Source organism: Gymnogyps californianus, chromosome 19 (assembly GCF_018139145.2).
Source record: "Gymnogyps californianus isolate 813 chromosome 19, ASM1813914v2, whole genome shotgun sequence".
NCBI classification, from domain to species: domain Eukaryota; kingdom Metazoa; phylum Chordata; class Aves; order Accipitriformes; family Cathartidae; genus Gymnogyps; species Gymnogyps californianus.
Window position 1 is genome coordinate 8,732,338 of NC_059489.1, and position 13,678 is coordinate 8,746,015.

General features: G+C 44.6%; 1 protein-coding gene across 1 annotated transcript; it reads right to left on the reverse strand.

Moving 5' to 3' along the window:
• Nucleotides 1-935: 935 nt before the first annotated feature.
• On the reverse strand, nucleotides 936-13,661 carry JMJD6 (jumonji domain containing 6, arginine demethylase and lysine hydroxylase). Its single transcript, XM_050908361.1, has 7 exons — nucleotides 13,533-13,661; nucleotides 12,384-12,772; nucleotides 9,127-9,413; nucleotides 7,655-7,790; nucleotides 7,394-7,532; nucleotides 6,593-6,720; nucleotides 936-4,862 (listed from the first exon to the last, which is right to left on the reverse strand). Exons 1-7 carry the CDS (start codon nucleotides 13,659-13,661, stop codon nucleotides 4,826-4,828), a joined length of 1,245 nt encoding a protein of 414 aa, XP_050764318.1. The 3' UTR covers nucleotides 936-4,825.
• Nucleotides 13,662-13,678: the final 17 nt, after the last annotated feature.

The window sequence follows — 13,678 nt, forward strand, 5'->3', positions numbered from 1 at the left end:
TTGCTAATTGTGACTGCCTGACAGCATCGAGCTAGACAGCATCTAGCAGAGGATGTGACCAGCGCACAGGGAGAGATCTTCTGAAGAGCAATTGGATAGGAGAAAAAAAATTGGTTTTACAGGTGACAGTAACCAAGAAAAGTGTTTACACCAGTTTGGGAAAGGAAGGACACAGGTTTGTGCAGAAATCAGCAAACTGGCTGTCTCCACAAAACCATTTACTCTTCACGGTGTTTCATTCTACAATACATTCATATAAATATTTCAAAAGCCTCCAGGCTGCTGTCCCACGCTCTGCTTCAGCTTATTTACGTACAGTTACTGGTTTCAACAAAGCTCACTAACAAAATATACAAGTTTTTCCACCTCCCCAATCCTTGTTCCACTACACAGCCAGATGTGTTAAGAGACAGCTTCAGACACGCAGGAGCGCCCTCGGGGGCGGCTCTCTCCCTGAACCCCCAGGGATGGGGGGGAAGGTCGGTCAGGTCTCCGCTTGGAGTCCAGCCTTTCCACAGCGACGCTCCGCACTGTGCGCCTTATCTAGCAGCTAAGCCGAAAGCAGCATGCGACACCTGGAAGATGAAACCCCCCTCTCGCCAGTATGAGGTGGCAAGAGATGCAACACAAGGCTTCTTGTAATACAGCCCGGAGAGGAGAGGGAAGGGGCAAAAGCACACATCGCAGTCTGGTAACAAAGCTACTGACACAAACCTTCTCCCAAAGCCACCACAGCCCCAGCAGCTTCCAAAACACACCCCGCCGTACAGACGTACTGATCACATGCGAGAAAGAGCTAGAGAAAGTCCCCAAAGCACCCCCTTAGCTACGACCTGAACACCATTTAGCACACTGCGGTACTTTGGGAAAGAGAGGTGTACACCTGTAGGTTTTTTTCAGATCATGCTATGAAAAAAAGTGACTAGCCGACAGGATAATGCAAAATAATTGATTTTATTTAAAATAAAAAGCAAAAACACAATCATCCAAACAAGACAATTAAGAGTATCCCAGCTCTGCTGGATGGGGTGATAAAAGCAGCTAACAGCAGTGGCAGGGCTTGGAGCTGACAGTGTGACTGTCAAACGAATCGGTAAGCTCTTTCCTTCCCCGCTTTGCAAGGGGGATGCCAAAAACCTCCCGTTCCAATCAGCCCACACAGGCATTTCAGATTTGATTCAGTCAACGGTCTTGCTTCCTGCCCCATGATGGCTGGGGATTCAGGGAGGAAAAGGGTCTAGGTTAATTATGAAAGAGGTTGCTGTCTTTCTTCTAAGCATTCGGAGAGGCTTAATGTAACTGAGAAGACAAACTGGAGCCAGCGTACCCGAGCTGGAAAGGGGAGGAAGGTATGCCAGTGCTTCCTCGGCGTCACCTGCTCCCACAGCACTTGTGCAGAGAACAGGTGCCGAGATCGGTGCGCCTGTTGTTCACATCTACAGTTCTGACGGGGTACTTAATCGTTTAGTCCTGAACTGTCAGAGCAGACAAGCCTGTATTGGTTACCAGGCTCAAAAGCACGGCCAGAGCTCGCAAATCCCTTTACCTTTCGCCAGAGCAGGCAGGACAATGACACCGGTACACACACAGTACAATCGGGAAGCCCACAGTCCAAAACCCAGCACGCGGCTCTCTAAGCCTGTCCCGGGGGAACAAGGCAGCCCACAAAGCACCACCGGGCTGACAAAGCGCCGGCGGGGGCTGAGGCAGAGCAGCGCTGCTGCTTTGGGGCTCAAGGAAACGAGGGGCCCACCGGGTCTGGGTGCTGGACCGCAGCAGCCTGCTACATCCAGGGGCTCTACAGTACACAAAAGCAGTGGGGTCGGAACAAGAGACATGGATGCCCCAAGAAGCACAAGCCTGGAGAAGCGAGAGCACAAAACCCACTCTCCCCAGTCAGCCTCCCACAAGCACGGAGCTAGGCACAAGGGGAGCACAGTTTTTAACTTTATTCCTCATTCACCTGGCCTGGAACGAGGGCCTGGGAAGCACCAGCTCCCCTCTTCCTGTAAGGCCAGTGAAGCTGACTCCCTGATGAGAGATAATTTAATCTAGTCCTATTTTAAAAAAATCCCGATCTAGCAGGACCTCCTGTTTAAAGCAGGCCATGAAATGCCAACAATTAAACTCTGGTGAAAACAAAAAGCCTTGTTCTGCTACAATTTATGTACCACACAGCAATTCTAGAAGGGCCACCACAGAACACCACGTGGCCAAGAACGCTGAACAACATCCCCAATATTTTCTGCTACAGAGAGCTAACACCAGGTTAGGAAGTCTCAGGTTGCTTAGGATGTCTGGAACACTTTTTGTGGGAGGACGACTTCAAAGCATCTTACACAGTAATTACATTTCAGCCTCACAACACCCCTGTGAGGTAGGTATTTTCCTCATCTACTAAAACAAAGACAGAAGCTCACCAATTCGGCTGAGGCAAGAGCCTGTAGGCGGAAGAACCAGAGATCCCAGGAGTCCCGATTCCCAGGTAGCCTAAACAGATACACCTTTGTTTCAGATCAGAAAGTGCCTTGCGGAGAAGTCAGTATGGCGTTGCTGGTATCACGATGCCTGCAGTCCATTTCAAACACACTGCTTTTCTGTGAGGGATGTCAAACGAACACAGGCTTCAATCTGAAATTGTTTCACTTCACACCATGGAAGAGTTCATAGGCACGGAAGAATACGCTGCACTCTGGATCTTCCCACTGTGCTTCTGGTGGTAGAGGTGTGGCTTTTCCGGCACAGCAATCAGGCTTTCACGCACATGTAAGATCTTAAGACTGCAAAACTGAACCACAAATGCCAAATGCAATTGCAAGCTACAGCATAAGCCATCTTACTGACACACCAAGCCAAAGAGGGCAGTGGACAGTTCTCTAAGGGCTCCCCTCCCCGTGACAGAGCTGAGACTTCCGAGCCTTTGCCTCTCCAGGCCCCCACATTCTTCCAAAAGGCAGCAGCTGCAGCCTGCTCTCTCTGAGAAGACACACAGATTGTGCAGGCTCCCAGGCTGTTCAACCGGGCAGGAAAAAAGGCAACCTTGGCTAGAAATGCCAGGAGTTTGAGAAGTTTTTTTTTAAATGAAGTAATCTTGTGGAAGAATCTGCAGCAGTCTACAAAGCAAGTGTGCTCACTTATGCCTGGCTATCACAGGAAATTCAGGAGTCCGGACAGCTAAAGAGTGTACCAAAAAACCTTCCCTCTCTCCATTTTTCCACCACCACTCTGCTCCTACACAAAGTGACTGGCACAGAAGATTCGGAAACAGAGATCCTGACAAACATATTTGGGATTCCCTTGTACAACAGTATATGGCCCAGTCTCCAAGAAGGGAGAGAATGTTTAAATAGGAAGAGACAACGTTAAAAAAAAAAGATCCGAAAACCCAGACAAGCAGTGTTCTGGGTTCCATCAAACCCAACATGTAGAAGAAAGTCACAGTTAAGGCTGCCAATCTGCTTTTTAATTCTGCTACCCGTGCCTGGGCATTATTGCATGTTTACTACACGCACACCACTTCTGCTTTCAAGTTGCCTCTCCCAAAGAACGGCTGAAGTGAGATCTGATACCCAGCTCCTAGGTCTCAGGAGAGCACCCAAGGGAGCACCCCAACCCAGCTAGCTTCTGACTGTGCTGTTCAGATAGAGAAGGATCATTTCCTTGCAGCACACCTTCAGCCAGACAGACCTCTTCGCTGACACTACCAGCACAAGCCCCGCTAAAAAAAACAGCAGCTCCAACAGATCCCTTGGGGATGAGAGCTTTACCCGGCATAATACAAATGCATCTACACAGACTTAAGCAACACATTGCATTTTTAAAAAGCATAAAACAACAAGATGTCCCCCTCCCAGTCCTTTAAAATTGGCACCACAAGTTCCGGAAATATCTGAACCCATAACCTCAAAGAAAAGCCATTTAGGTATGTGAACTGCACTGGCCTGAACAAGCCCACGGTCCTGTAACTGCTTGGTATTTAAAGCCCAGCAACTGTTATCATATATGAGTCAGACTTTGTCAGTTGTTGCCTAGTGCTAAACATCACGCCTGCACCTAAAGGATTGTAATTACTGGCAAATGCTGACTTTTTCCCCCACAGTTTTTGCTGTGCAAGAAACTCCAGGATTCTCCTGCTCCATCGAGCTTCCTATCGCAAGGTGCTAGTGCATCTTTGTTACCAGTCATCATAACAGACACAGAGCAAAAGTAAATGGACAGTTGCTGGTTAAGGTGTTACACCTTAGATGTATGCGTGTAGATTAAGACCACGAAAGATGCTTCAGGTCGGTGGTCACCTCCGCTGAAGTTGCTTCAGTGTTTGGAGCATTCATACCACCTTCCCTTCCTGAAATTCTGGTGCGAGATCCGCCGGACGTTCAGATAGGCCAACAGGGCTGGTGTTCCTTTCCTCAAGTGTACAGGACAACATGTAAACATATGACAGTGTCAAAGCAAGGCAGGTTTTTACATTTACCTGCTGGTTTTAAAAAGAGTTCTTTAAAAACTGACCGTCGTCTTCCTTGCCAGTTACGTGAACCATTAAATACTTGGCATGTCCTTACCCAAAGCTGGGTTATTAGTGCACTCACTTGGGGCGCAGAGGGGACAAAGCATTGCACAATAATGTAGAGTCGGGGCATTGCCCTAGAAGTTATTAAGGAGCCAACCTTCGACAGCACATAATGAAGACGGATGTCTGGATCGAGGAAGAGTGACAAAAACTTAAGGACTGTGAGAAATAGAAACAGAAGGGGGTAGAACAGAGCTGGCTGGCTGCTAATGGAGCTTCGATCGGCAGCTGCCTCTAGGCGGGTGTTGTTATCTCTCAGGGGTAGCTGCGGCCTCCACAAGATTCCCTAATCCTGTCAAAAAAAGTACAACAACTGCCTGTCAGTAACTATAGCATTCCCCTCATATCAGGACACAAGATCGCAGCATGCAGGTTAATTGTATACTTATTCTTCCCACAGAATCATACAAGCTAGATAAGATTTTATGTTTGGAACTGCTTCTATCAACTAATCCATCGGACAGCTGGAGTAGAAAGCCCACCCATCCTCACAGAGTGAAACAATCAACATACAGGAGGAAGAACAGTGAAACCTGGAAAGCAAGTGTTCTAGGCCATGTGCTAATTTTTAATATTTAAGGTATTCATTTCAAAATTTGAAGCGCAAACAACTTAAAAATGCATGGGATTTTCAGAAGAACAGATCTGCATGTGTGCTCTGCATTTTTACAGCTCTTTTTTTTTCCTTTTTTTTTTTTTTTTTTTTTTAAAAACAGGGTCTGCATTAAGGTTTGTTATCTCCTGCTGCTCATTCCCTTCCTGAAGTCACACTGGCTGCTGAAATGGGATTTGACAATGTCACAACAAACAAATTGTTAAAACCTCCAGGGCAAAATAAGCAGTCAGTACAGTTCTCTCTGTTTAATGATGCTCTGTACTTGTAATTCAATTGTATTCAGTTATGAGCAACTCCTGAAAACAAGAGAGCAATATATCACAGCAAGATAAATGGCAACACGTACAGGAGCAAACAGGTCTTTAGGCAGTACCCTACACTGGGAAGTCAGGCATGACACTGGGAATCTGGACTTCCTCAGGTAAATTACTATCGTACACCTTCTTTAGCAGGCCACACAGTAAATCACCACAGCACTTGCATCCATGCCAAACCTGGAGCATCCAACAGCTCAATAACTAGACAGCAACCTAACGCAGGCAGGCAGCTAATACAGCAGCATCGGTTAACCAAACTGCAAGGAGTTTGCTTTAAAATTTTGGCAAGTCTCTGCTATATGAGAAAAACGCTTCATTTAGCAATGAATTTCTAAGTTCCTCCCTGCAGTACACTCCCAGATTCCCAGTGTTTCACTGTTGTTAACCTGGCAAGTCCAGAGAACTTCCTTCCTCAGCAACTTTACCCTAAGCAATATCTATTCTTGGTTCTGCAATATTAATGTTCCCTCTCTCCAGACTGCCTAGAAACTTGCTTTTTTTTTTTTTTTTTTTGAATAGGTAAACACAGACATTTGGGATGAATTTTGCCTTTAACAGATAAAACAGTGGGCCAAATTGAAGTAATCCAGGCAACAATAAGAGAAACCGTACAACTACTTGAAGGTTTTCTGTTTGGACAACAAGGCATCAAAACCTGAGTCTTGCCTGATCATTCCTCATCTTTAACTGTTTACTCTTCATTTGTGCTCTCTGAAGAGCACAGTTAAAATATCTCATCTCGGCCATTAAACAAAAATAAAATAAAACACTTTCTCTATTAAAAGAGACAACTAGGAAAAGTAATAAAACTGTTTATTAAATAAAGTAAAAACCCTCATTATTTAAAAAAATATCAAGAATCTTAGTTTTCATTATTTAAAAAAATATCAAGAATCTTAGTTTTCAGTTTGGAGCAATTAAAATAATTCATGGAGGGAAGATATCACCACTGGCCAACTGCTTTACGTTCTGTAAGGAACCCCTTGCTCTCTATCCCTCTGCCCTGATGAATCGCCCTATCTGAAGTCTGCCAGCTCTGCCTTGTATTGTCTTTTGCTTGTTTAAAAACAACAGTTGCCATCGGGTCACCTGGAGGAGCTGCGCTCTTTGCTCACACAGTCGTCCTGGGAAGTTGTATCACCGTTACCCATCATGCTGCACGTTCTCCTCTTTTTCCTCCGGTGCATCATCCCCTCTGTCTCAGAGCCAGAGTCACACTGAAGTAGGAAGAGATGAAAACAGAATTCAGAAAAAGGTAGTAAACTGTGCTGTGGAATTCACCAGAAGAGCTACCTCAGCAACCCTGAATAATCAATATTCAAAGAATGTGCTATTTTAATTAGATACACGAAATAAATTTTAAATTAAGCGTTCAAAAATCAGGAACAGGTATATTCTTAGATCTCATTACTGACTAAGCTGGCTTGGGGCAAGACAACGGATGCGTTCCTTTTGGCTCTTCGAAGGACCTAATTTTCCGAGAGCAGACTCAGTGCCTTCTGAAGGACTTAGGTGCCTAGCAAAGTCCCCTGTCATAACTAACAGTCTCTGTTTTGGATCTTGTTCCCCCTCCCCATTTTTGAAACATTCATTTTGCAGCCATTTTACACAAGCATGGCTTAGCTAGATGAGTGACAGATTTATATATAATATAAACATAGATCAAACAAACCGAATTCATTTAGCAATACAAAGAAGCAATACAAAGAGAGGCTTCAGCAAACAGCACCTGCTAAGACCACAGGCTCCTCCACCATGTAGATATGCTTAGTTGCTTTCTATTAATTTCTTCCATAAGACATGAATATTAGGATGAGGACACATGATCAGGTATGGAAAAAACAATATAATTGCAGGATATGGATCACCTACTGTAGTAAAAAGCATTACCTCTGAATCAGAGTCTGAGGAGCTGGAACTTGAGGAACTGGAAGAATCGCTAGAACTATCAGAAGCAATACCAGTAGATTCCTGCAGGTCAACTGAATCAGCCAAGGCTGCCAAGTCAGGATGTTCCTGCTTTAGGATCCTAAATACAGTTGAAATTTCAGGGTTAGCCTTTGAACAGTAACACTGCAAGTAAATGAATAGGGTATTTTTGGTTTTTGTTTTAAATAGAGAATACGAAAAGAAAGCTACTATATCTCTTACCTGTACCATTTCCGTGACAATTTGGGTCTCCCTCTTACTGTCTTGTGCCACACCACAGGGAAGTTGGTACAGCTGGCAAAGTTTTGCGTGATGGCAATAGTTGTGTCAAGATTGAGAACTACATGCCACCAGCCACCTATAAATACAACACCAATGACCATTTCTGGCTACATAGCCGAAAGCAAGTTCAAGAACAGCCATGTACACTCTTCCCAGAGCACAGGTGGAAATCGGACCTTATCTCCCAAAGCCAGGTGAGTTTGCCACCACGTCATCTTTCTTCAGTCTTATTTCAGCATTTGCTCCAATGCTTTACGGAGTCTTGTTACAGAAGGCTGCTCACCGCTCTGACCAAATTATCCAGCTCATGAACAGTACTGAAGATCTGACTTGACAGCAACACACTGGCTATGGACGGCTTATTTAATAGCAAGAGCCATTGTAACCCAGACCACAGAGACGCTCTCTGTTAAGCTGGAGAGCACTTTCCATGCTGGTTTAGTAAGGTTCTTATGACTACAGACTAACCTTTCATTTAAAAATAGACGCAAAATTGTTTCCCCACACGGGATAAAAATAGACAGTGGTGTTCTTACAACCCACTTATAACCTCATAAAAAGACTAAAGAAACAGTTTAATGGAACCCGACAGCTACAAAATCTTAACAGAAGGTACACTGAGGAGTCACTAATAAGTGCCAAGACAATCACAAGGCACTCTTCAAACATGAAGTCAGCTGTATGTTAGAGACAAGCAACGTGGATAGAAGCTATGGGCCATGCTGCACAAAAATGATGCAAGATTTAGAGGTTAGAATTTGGCACTGAACTCACCCACTTTATCCACTAGCCACCTCACCTCCCTGTTATAATGGGCACACGGTGTGCACCCACTCAAAGAGAATGGCATCTTTATCAGATCTTTCTTTAGCTTTTGATTTCAAATGCAAGATGAAGCATAACCACAGAGAGGTGGGTGGAAAGTGTCAGTGCCTTGAAGTAGTTCTTTTCCCATAGCTAAGAAAAATTCATACGCAGTCAGACTACCCAGGCTACAAAATTCAGTCATGAATTTGCTACAGTGTATATAAACTCAAACATTTTTGTCTAAGAACTACTAGTACTCAAACACCTCTATTATTTTATGCCTTGACGGTTTCCTATTACAGCAATTTAGTTCAGGATCACATTCCTGTGATGCTGCAACTCGGGTCCCATTTGTTTTGTCATCTGTACCACATGCAATCCTATGCTACAGGCCATATATGTTTCAGGACATTCAGAAAATAACTGAATAGTCTCAAAATGTGCCTCGCGATATATATCCCTTTTGAAACAGCTCAGAATAGTTTCTTTTGCAAGCGATGAGTCACATAAGAAAGCTGAAATACTCTCTTCATCCCTACTACACACAAATGTTAAAAACATGCTTTTCTCTCGCGGATTTCCTTACTGGAGAGACTCATACATACCTGGCACAAAGACTGTCTCGCCTGGTTTCTGTAAGATTTCCAGGGGTTTGAATTCAGGGGGCCAGGTGGGAAGCTGCGTCCTAGGATAGATGACATTGAACCAGGTGATAGCCTCATCCTGCTGGTTCCCTCCCTCTTCTCGCGTCACTTTGATCAGCTCTCTGGGAGTGCTGGTAGGGAACAGGCACCAACGCTTATGTCCCTGGACTAAGGCATTCCATGCACTAGTTCCCAAGGGATCGATGTGAATTCCTGTTCCAGAACGAGGTGGGCCCATCACAAACCATCTGCATTGGGGGGGACGGGACGTGGGGCAGAGGCGGAAAAATCCTTTAGTCGTAGAAGGTAGCTACTTGCTTGCTCTCTTTTCTTCATATTAGACAGAAAATTACAGCTGTTAATTTCACATACAGTTAGAAATCAAGGTAGTTACAGTTCCTTCATTCACCTTCTTGAGATTGTTAGGCTCACACTACAGCAAAAAGATACAACATGGGTTTAACCTAAAAACCAACATGATTTGGGACAGGAATAACTCTGGGACAAGAAAGTGAAGATAGCTTTTTATATTTCATAGCTGTATTTTGTTTTAAACAGTTCTTCAATAAAATATATAGTGATTTCAAGGTTTATGAACGTAATTAAGTCACAACAGCCTACATTAGGATTCTTACTATGCAGGGGGATTCTCCCAATCCTATGTTTTTCTAAAATTCGCTACTCAAATGGATCCAGAAGTGCAGAACAATGAGGAACAAACAAAAGGCAATACAAGTAAGGAACAGAGCAAAGTTACGCAACCCTGGTCTCCCTCTATGCCTTCTGTTCATTTACAACAGGCTTTTCATTCTAACATTTAACTAGATGGAGCTTATTCTCCAGTGACCATTCAGGATTTGGTGTGTATATTCTCATTCCCCATTTGCAAGGTTTATTCCTCCCAATGGAGAATGTTATCTACTATACACGTTTAACAGCAGCAGCACCTTCAATTGCTCATTTCCCCTGTAACAGAACAGTAAGATACCATACCAGATAGAGCAGTGTAAGTGAGGTGACTTAATATCAGGCATCAAGAGGAAAAAAAATGGCAATAATTGTTTAACGGGCAGCAGAGAGGGTAGAAACTAAAGCACCAACAAGATCCCTCCATCGTGTGGCTGACAGGCAGGCGATACCCAGCAAGAGGAGTTCAAAGGTTCAGAAAATATCGAAAGTCAGCAAGCTCTCCATCTCCCCTTTCCAACGCAGGTGTAAATTAAGCTGGTTTTCAAGTATCATTTGCTAGCACCAATTGTAGGACTGTAAGTTTGGTTATCAAGCTGCACTCTTCCTACTACTTCACAAAGGAGCCATAAAAACGTAAATAAGCCACTGTTTATCACTTCTATTGTCAATTCTCTCTTTAGATTCCCATTAGCCTTGGAAAGCTAATTAAACCACAAGCAGAACAATCAAAGCTTTTACTAAGAAGTCAGAAGAAATTAAACACATAAAGTCTGTCTGGTACACAGACAGACGCACCGTTCAATACCATTTTTCTGACTATAACCTGAATCTACACACGCAGAAGATTTTAAAACCCTTATTTAGCAACACTATCATTTACCAGCATTTTCCTCCAGGCGTTTAATTTACAATGAACATAACCCAGTCTGCCGCAAGACATCAAATTTACCATTAAAAACTTCACAACCTGTAACTTCAATTTAAAAGCAGCCCCCCCCCCCCACTAAATAGCTGCTTCATTAAATGGCTTCCAAGAAGTACTGCCTTTATTTTAAAGAGGAACAACTCCAATGAAGACGCTCTAAACAGCACGAGTTCTTACTTTAAGATCTGTACACTATCGCACACCTCTCAATCCAGAGGTCAATCTGTACAGTTCATATCCTGGTCATATGATTAGAAAGCACCACTTCCTGTTGGATTTTCAATTATGCTCTTAAACTACTGGATACTCTTCATCCGTTTCTGTACCTAGATGAAACCCCTAACTCCAGGAGGCATCAGTGTGCTCTCTTGCATCACTCATCTCTCAGAAAATGACAACAGCCTCAAACAAACCCACATTTTCCAGAACAAAGTACAAGAATTGTGAGTACCAAGATCACAAGCAAGGAGCTCAGCATGTGCCTGTAGGTGGGGAGGGTGTGGGGGAAAGAGATAGCAATGTGAGTCACAACCAGATTATCTAATTTACCAATAACTTGGACAAATGATTCCCAGTTCTGTAAGCATATTCACTTTCTACTAGAGATGACACCTGGTGTGCTTTTGCATTTGATCACAGCATTCTATGTTCTTATTAAAAGTGAATTATAAAAAGTATCTGTTACAACATTGTAAAAACATGTACTTCAGTGATGTTAAATAGAATTAGTTTCATGCAAAAAGCACAACTGGACTACAGACACGTGAGAGATTGCAGAGAAGAGAGGAGTACCATTATTCATTACTTGTTCTATTTTATTTAAAAAACCCCAAACAATTAAAAAACCCGCATCACAGCCTCATGTCACTCAAAGGGCAAGGCATTCTCTGACAATTATAATGTTGCTGTAAAGACTTTAATTACTTGGGAGGGTTCAGCTTATGCTCATAGTGCTATGAAGCATTATATTAACATAGACAGAAATAATTTTTGTATCTAACAGCTGAAATACAAGGTTGTTGCATTTGATTTCAGGAATGAAGTGTCATTTCAATCCTTTTTCAATCACATGCAAAAAAAGAGTTGAAAAGACTACACAGATGTGAAATACTGTTCTCTCAAAATCATCTGAAGGGAAGCTAAGAACTAGTCTTCACACTTCATACTAATCTAGCTTAAGATCTTTACCTTAAAAGGATCGATCCATAATTAAACAAAATTCCACACTGTACATAAGCAAAACCCAGGAACTAGTCCTGAGGTACTTAAAATTTGAAAAGCCAGAAGGCATACATAGCAAGAAATTAATCTTCATAACTTCCAGTAACTACGTAACTTTTTTTTTAAAATTCACTAAAAAGTGAGATAAATTGACTTAATAAAAAAAAAAAAACGCATAGACTTGTAGCAACACTGGTGCTACAACCAGAAATTGTGATAGACAAATCTGCCCTTCCCTCCCTTTGGGTTACGGTTGTATGCTCATTTCACAATAGCAGACATAAAGCTATCACTTTGTTTTATATAAGACAATCATACCTATTTAGGAAGAGCTAATGAGATGGAAAATACCTACTTTTATCTTACTGTCACTGTACTATACCTGTAAGGCGGCCTTCGTTTCTCCCCTGCATACTGAAACAGATCATCAGTGAAGAATTTGGGTACTTTGTAGTCCTCCAGGAGTTTCCTGCGCTTGGGATGCTCTCCATAACTGCTGTCAAAGATGTAGAGCGGGCTGTCATCACGTGTGGTTTCCATATACTCTATGTAGTATTTCATCTTCATCTTCACAGAATAACCGTCATTGTCCTCCCCACATTTGAACTTCTGGTTCCTATACTTGCGTTTCAGTCGTTCCAGAGTCCACTTCTCTTGGGCAGACCAGCCCACCTGGGCATTCAGCAAGACTACAGGCTTGTAAGGTTTTTCATAACGCTCAACAAATTCCTCCACTGTTAACTGGAGTGCATCTGCCCTCTCCACGTTATCCTGTGAAACCAAGAGAGGAATACAGAACAGATATTAGGACAGACTAGCATCCTAGAGCTGCGCTTTCTAAGTGAGCGTGGAGGAGCTTCACACTCATGCTCTGCTCCATACACCACGAGGGTATCGAGCTGCCTACGTGTTATTTTAAGCTCCCCGAGGCTGCAGCCCAATTTCCCATGCCCCGCTCCTTGCGCCCATCAGTAACACCAGCAGGCTGAAGCCGTTTGGCACTCCTCCCCGCCGAGGTACCTCCCCAGGCGGAGAGGCCACCCCTGCCCTTTCGCCGACACATCCCCTGCTGCGTTTCACCCTCCTCGCCGCCCCCGGGGAAGGCGCCCGGGAATTACGTGGGCGCTCCGGCGCTGAGGGTGCCCATCCCACCCCGACGAGGCCCTGACCTCCCCGCACCCCTCGCCACGTGGAGGGAGGAAAAACCCGCGGGTGCCGCTTGACCTCCCCCTCCCCACCCTGACCCTCTCCCTCAGGGTCCCCGCCCCAGCACCCCCACACAGCCCCGCCAGCTCTGAGGCAACCCCGCTCTCAAGAAAGGGCCCTTTCCCCTTTCCCCATTCCCATCACACGTCCCCCAGCCCCCCCTTCCCCTTAGGCCTCCCCAATCCCCTCAGGACCCCCTCAGTCGTCGTCCCCCCATTCTCCTCAGGGCCTCCCTATTCCCCTCAGCCCCCCATTCCCCTCGTTCCCCTCAGCCCCCCCACCCCGTTCCCCTCAGGTGAGGCGGGGTCGGCGCGGCCGGGGGCACCTTGCAGGCGGCGGGGCTGAGGGGGAAGGTCTCGCAGTAGTTGTGGCGGGTCCAGTCCAGCGAGTCCTTCAGCTCGGGCCGGGCGCTACGCTTCGCCTCACGGATCCGCTTCTTGCTCTTATGATTCATGGCGGTGGTGTTGGCGG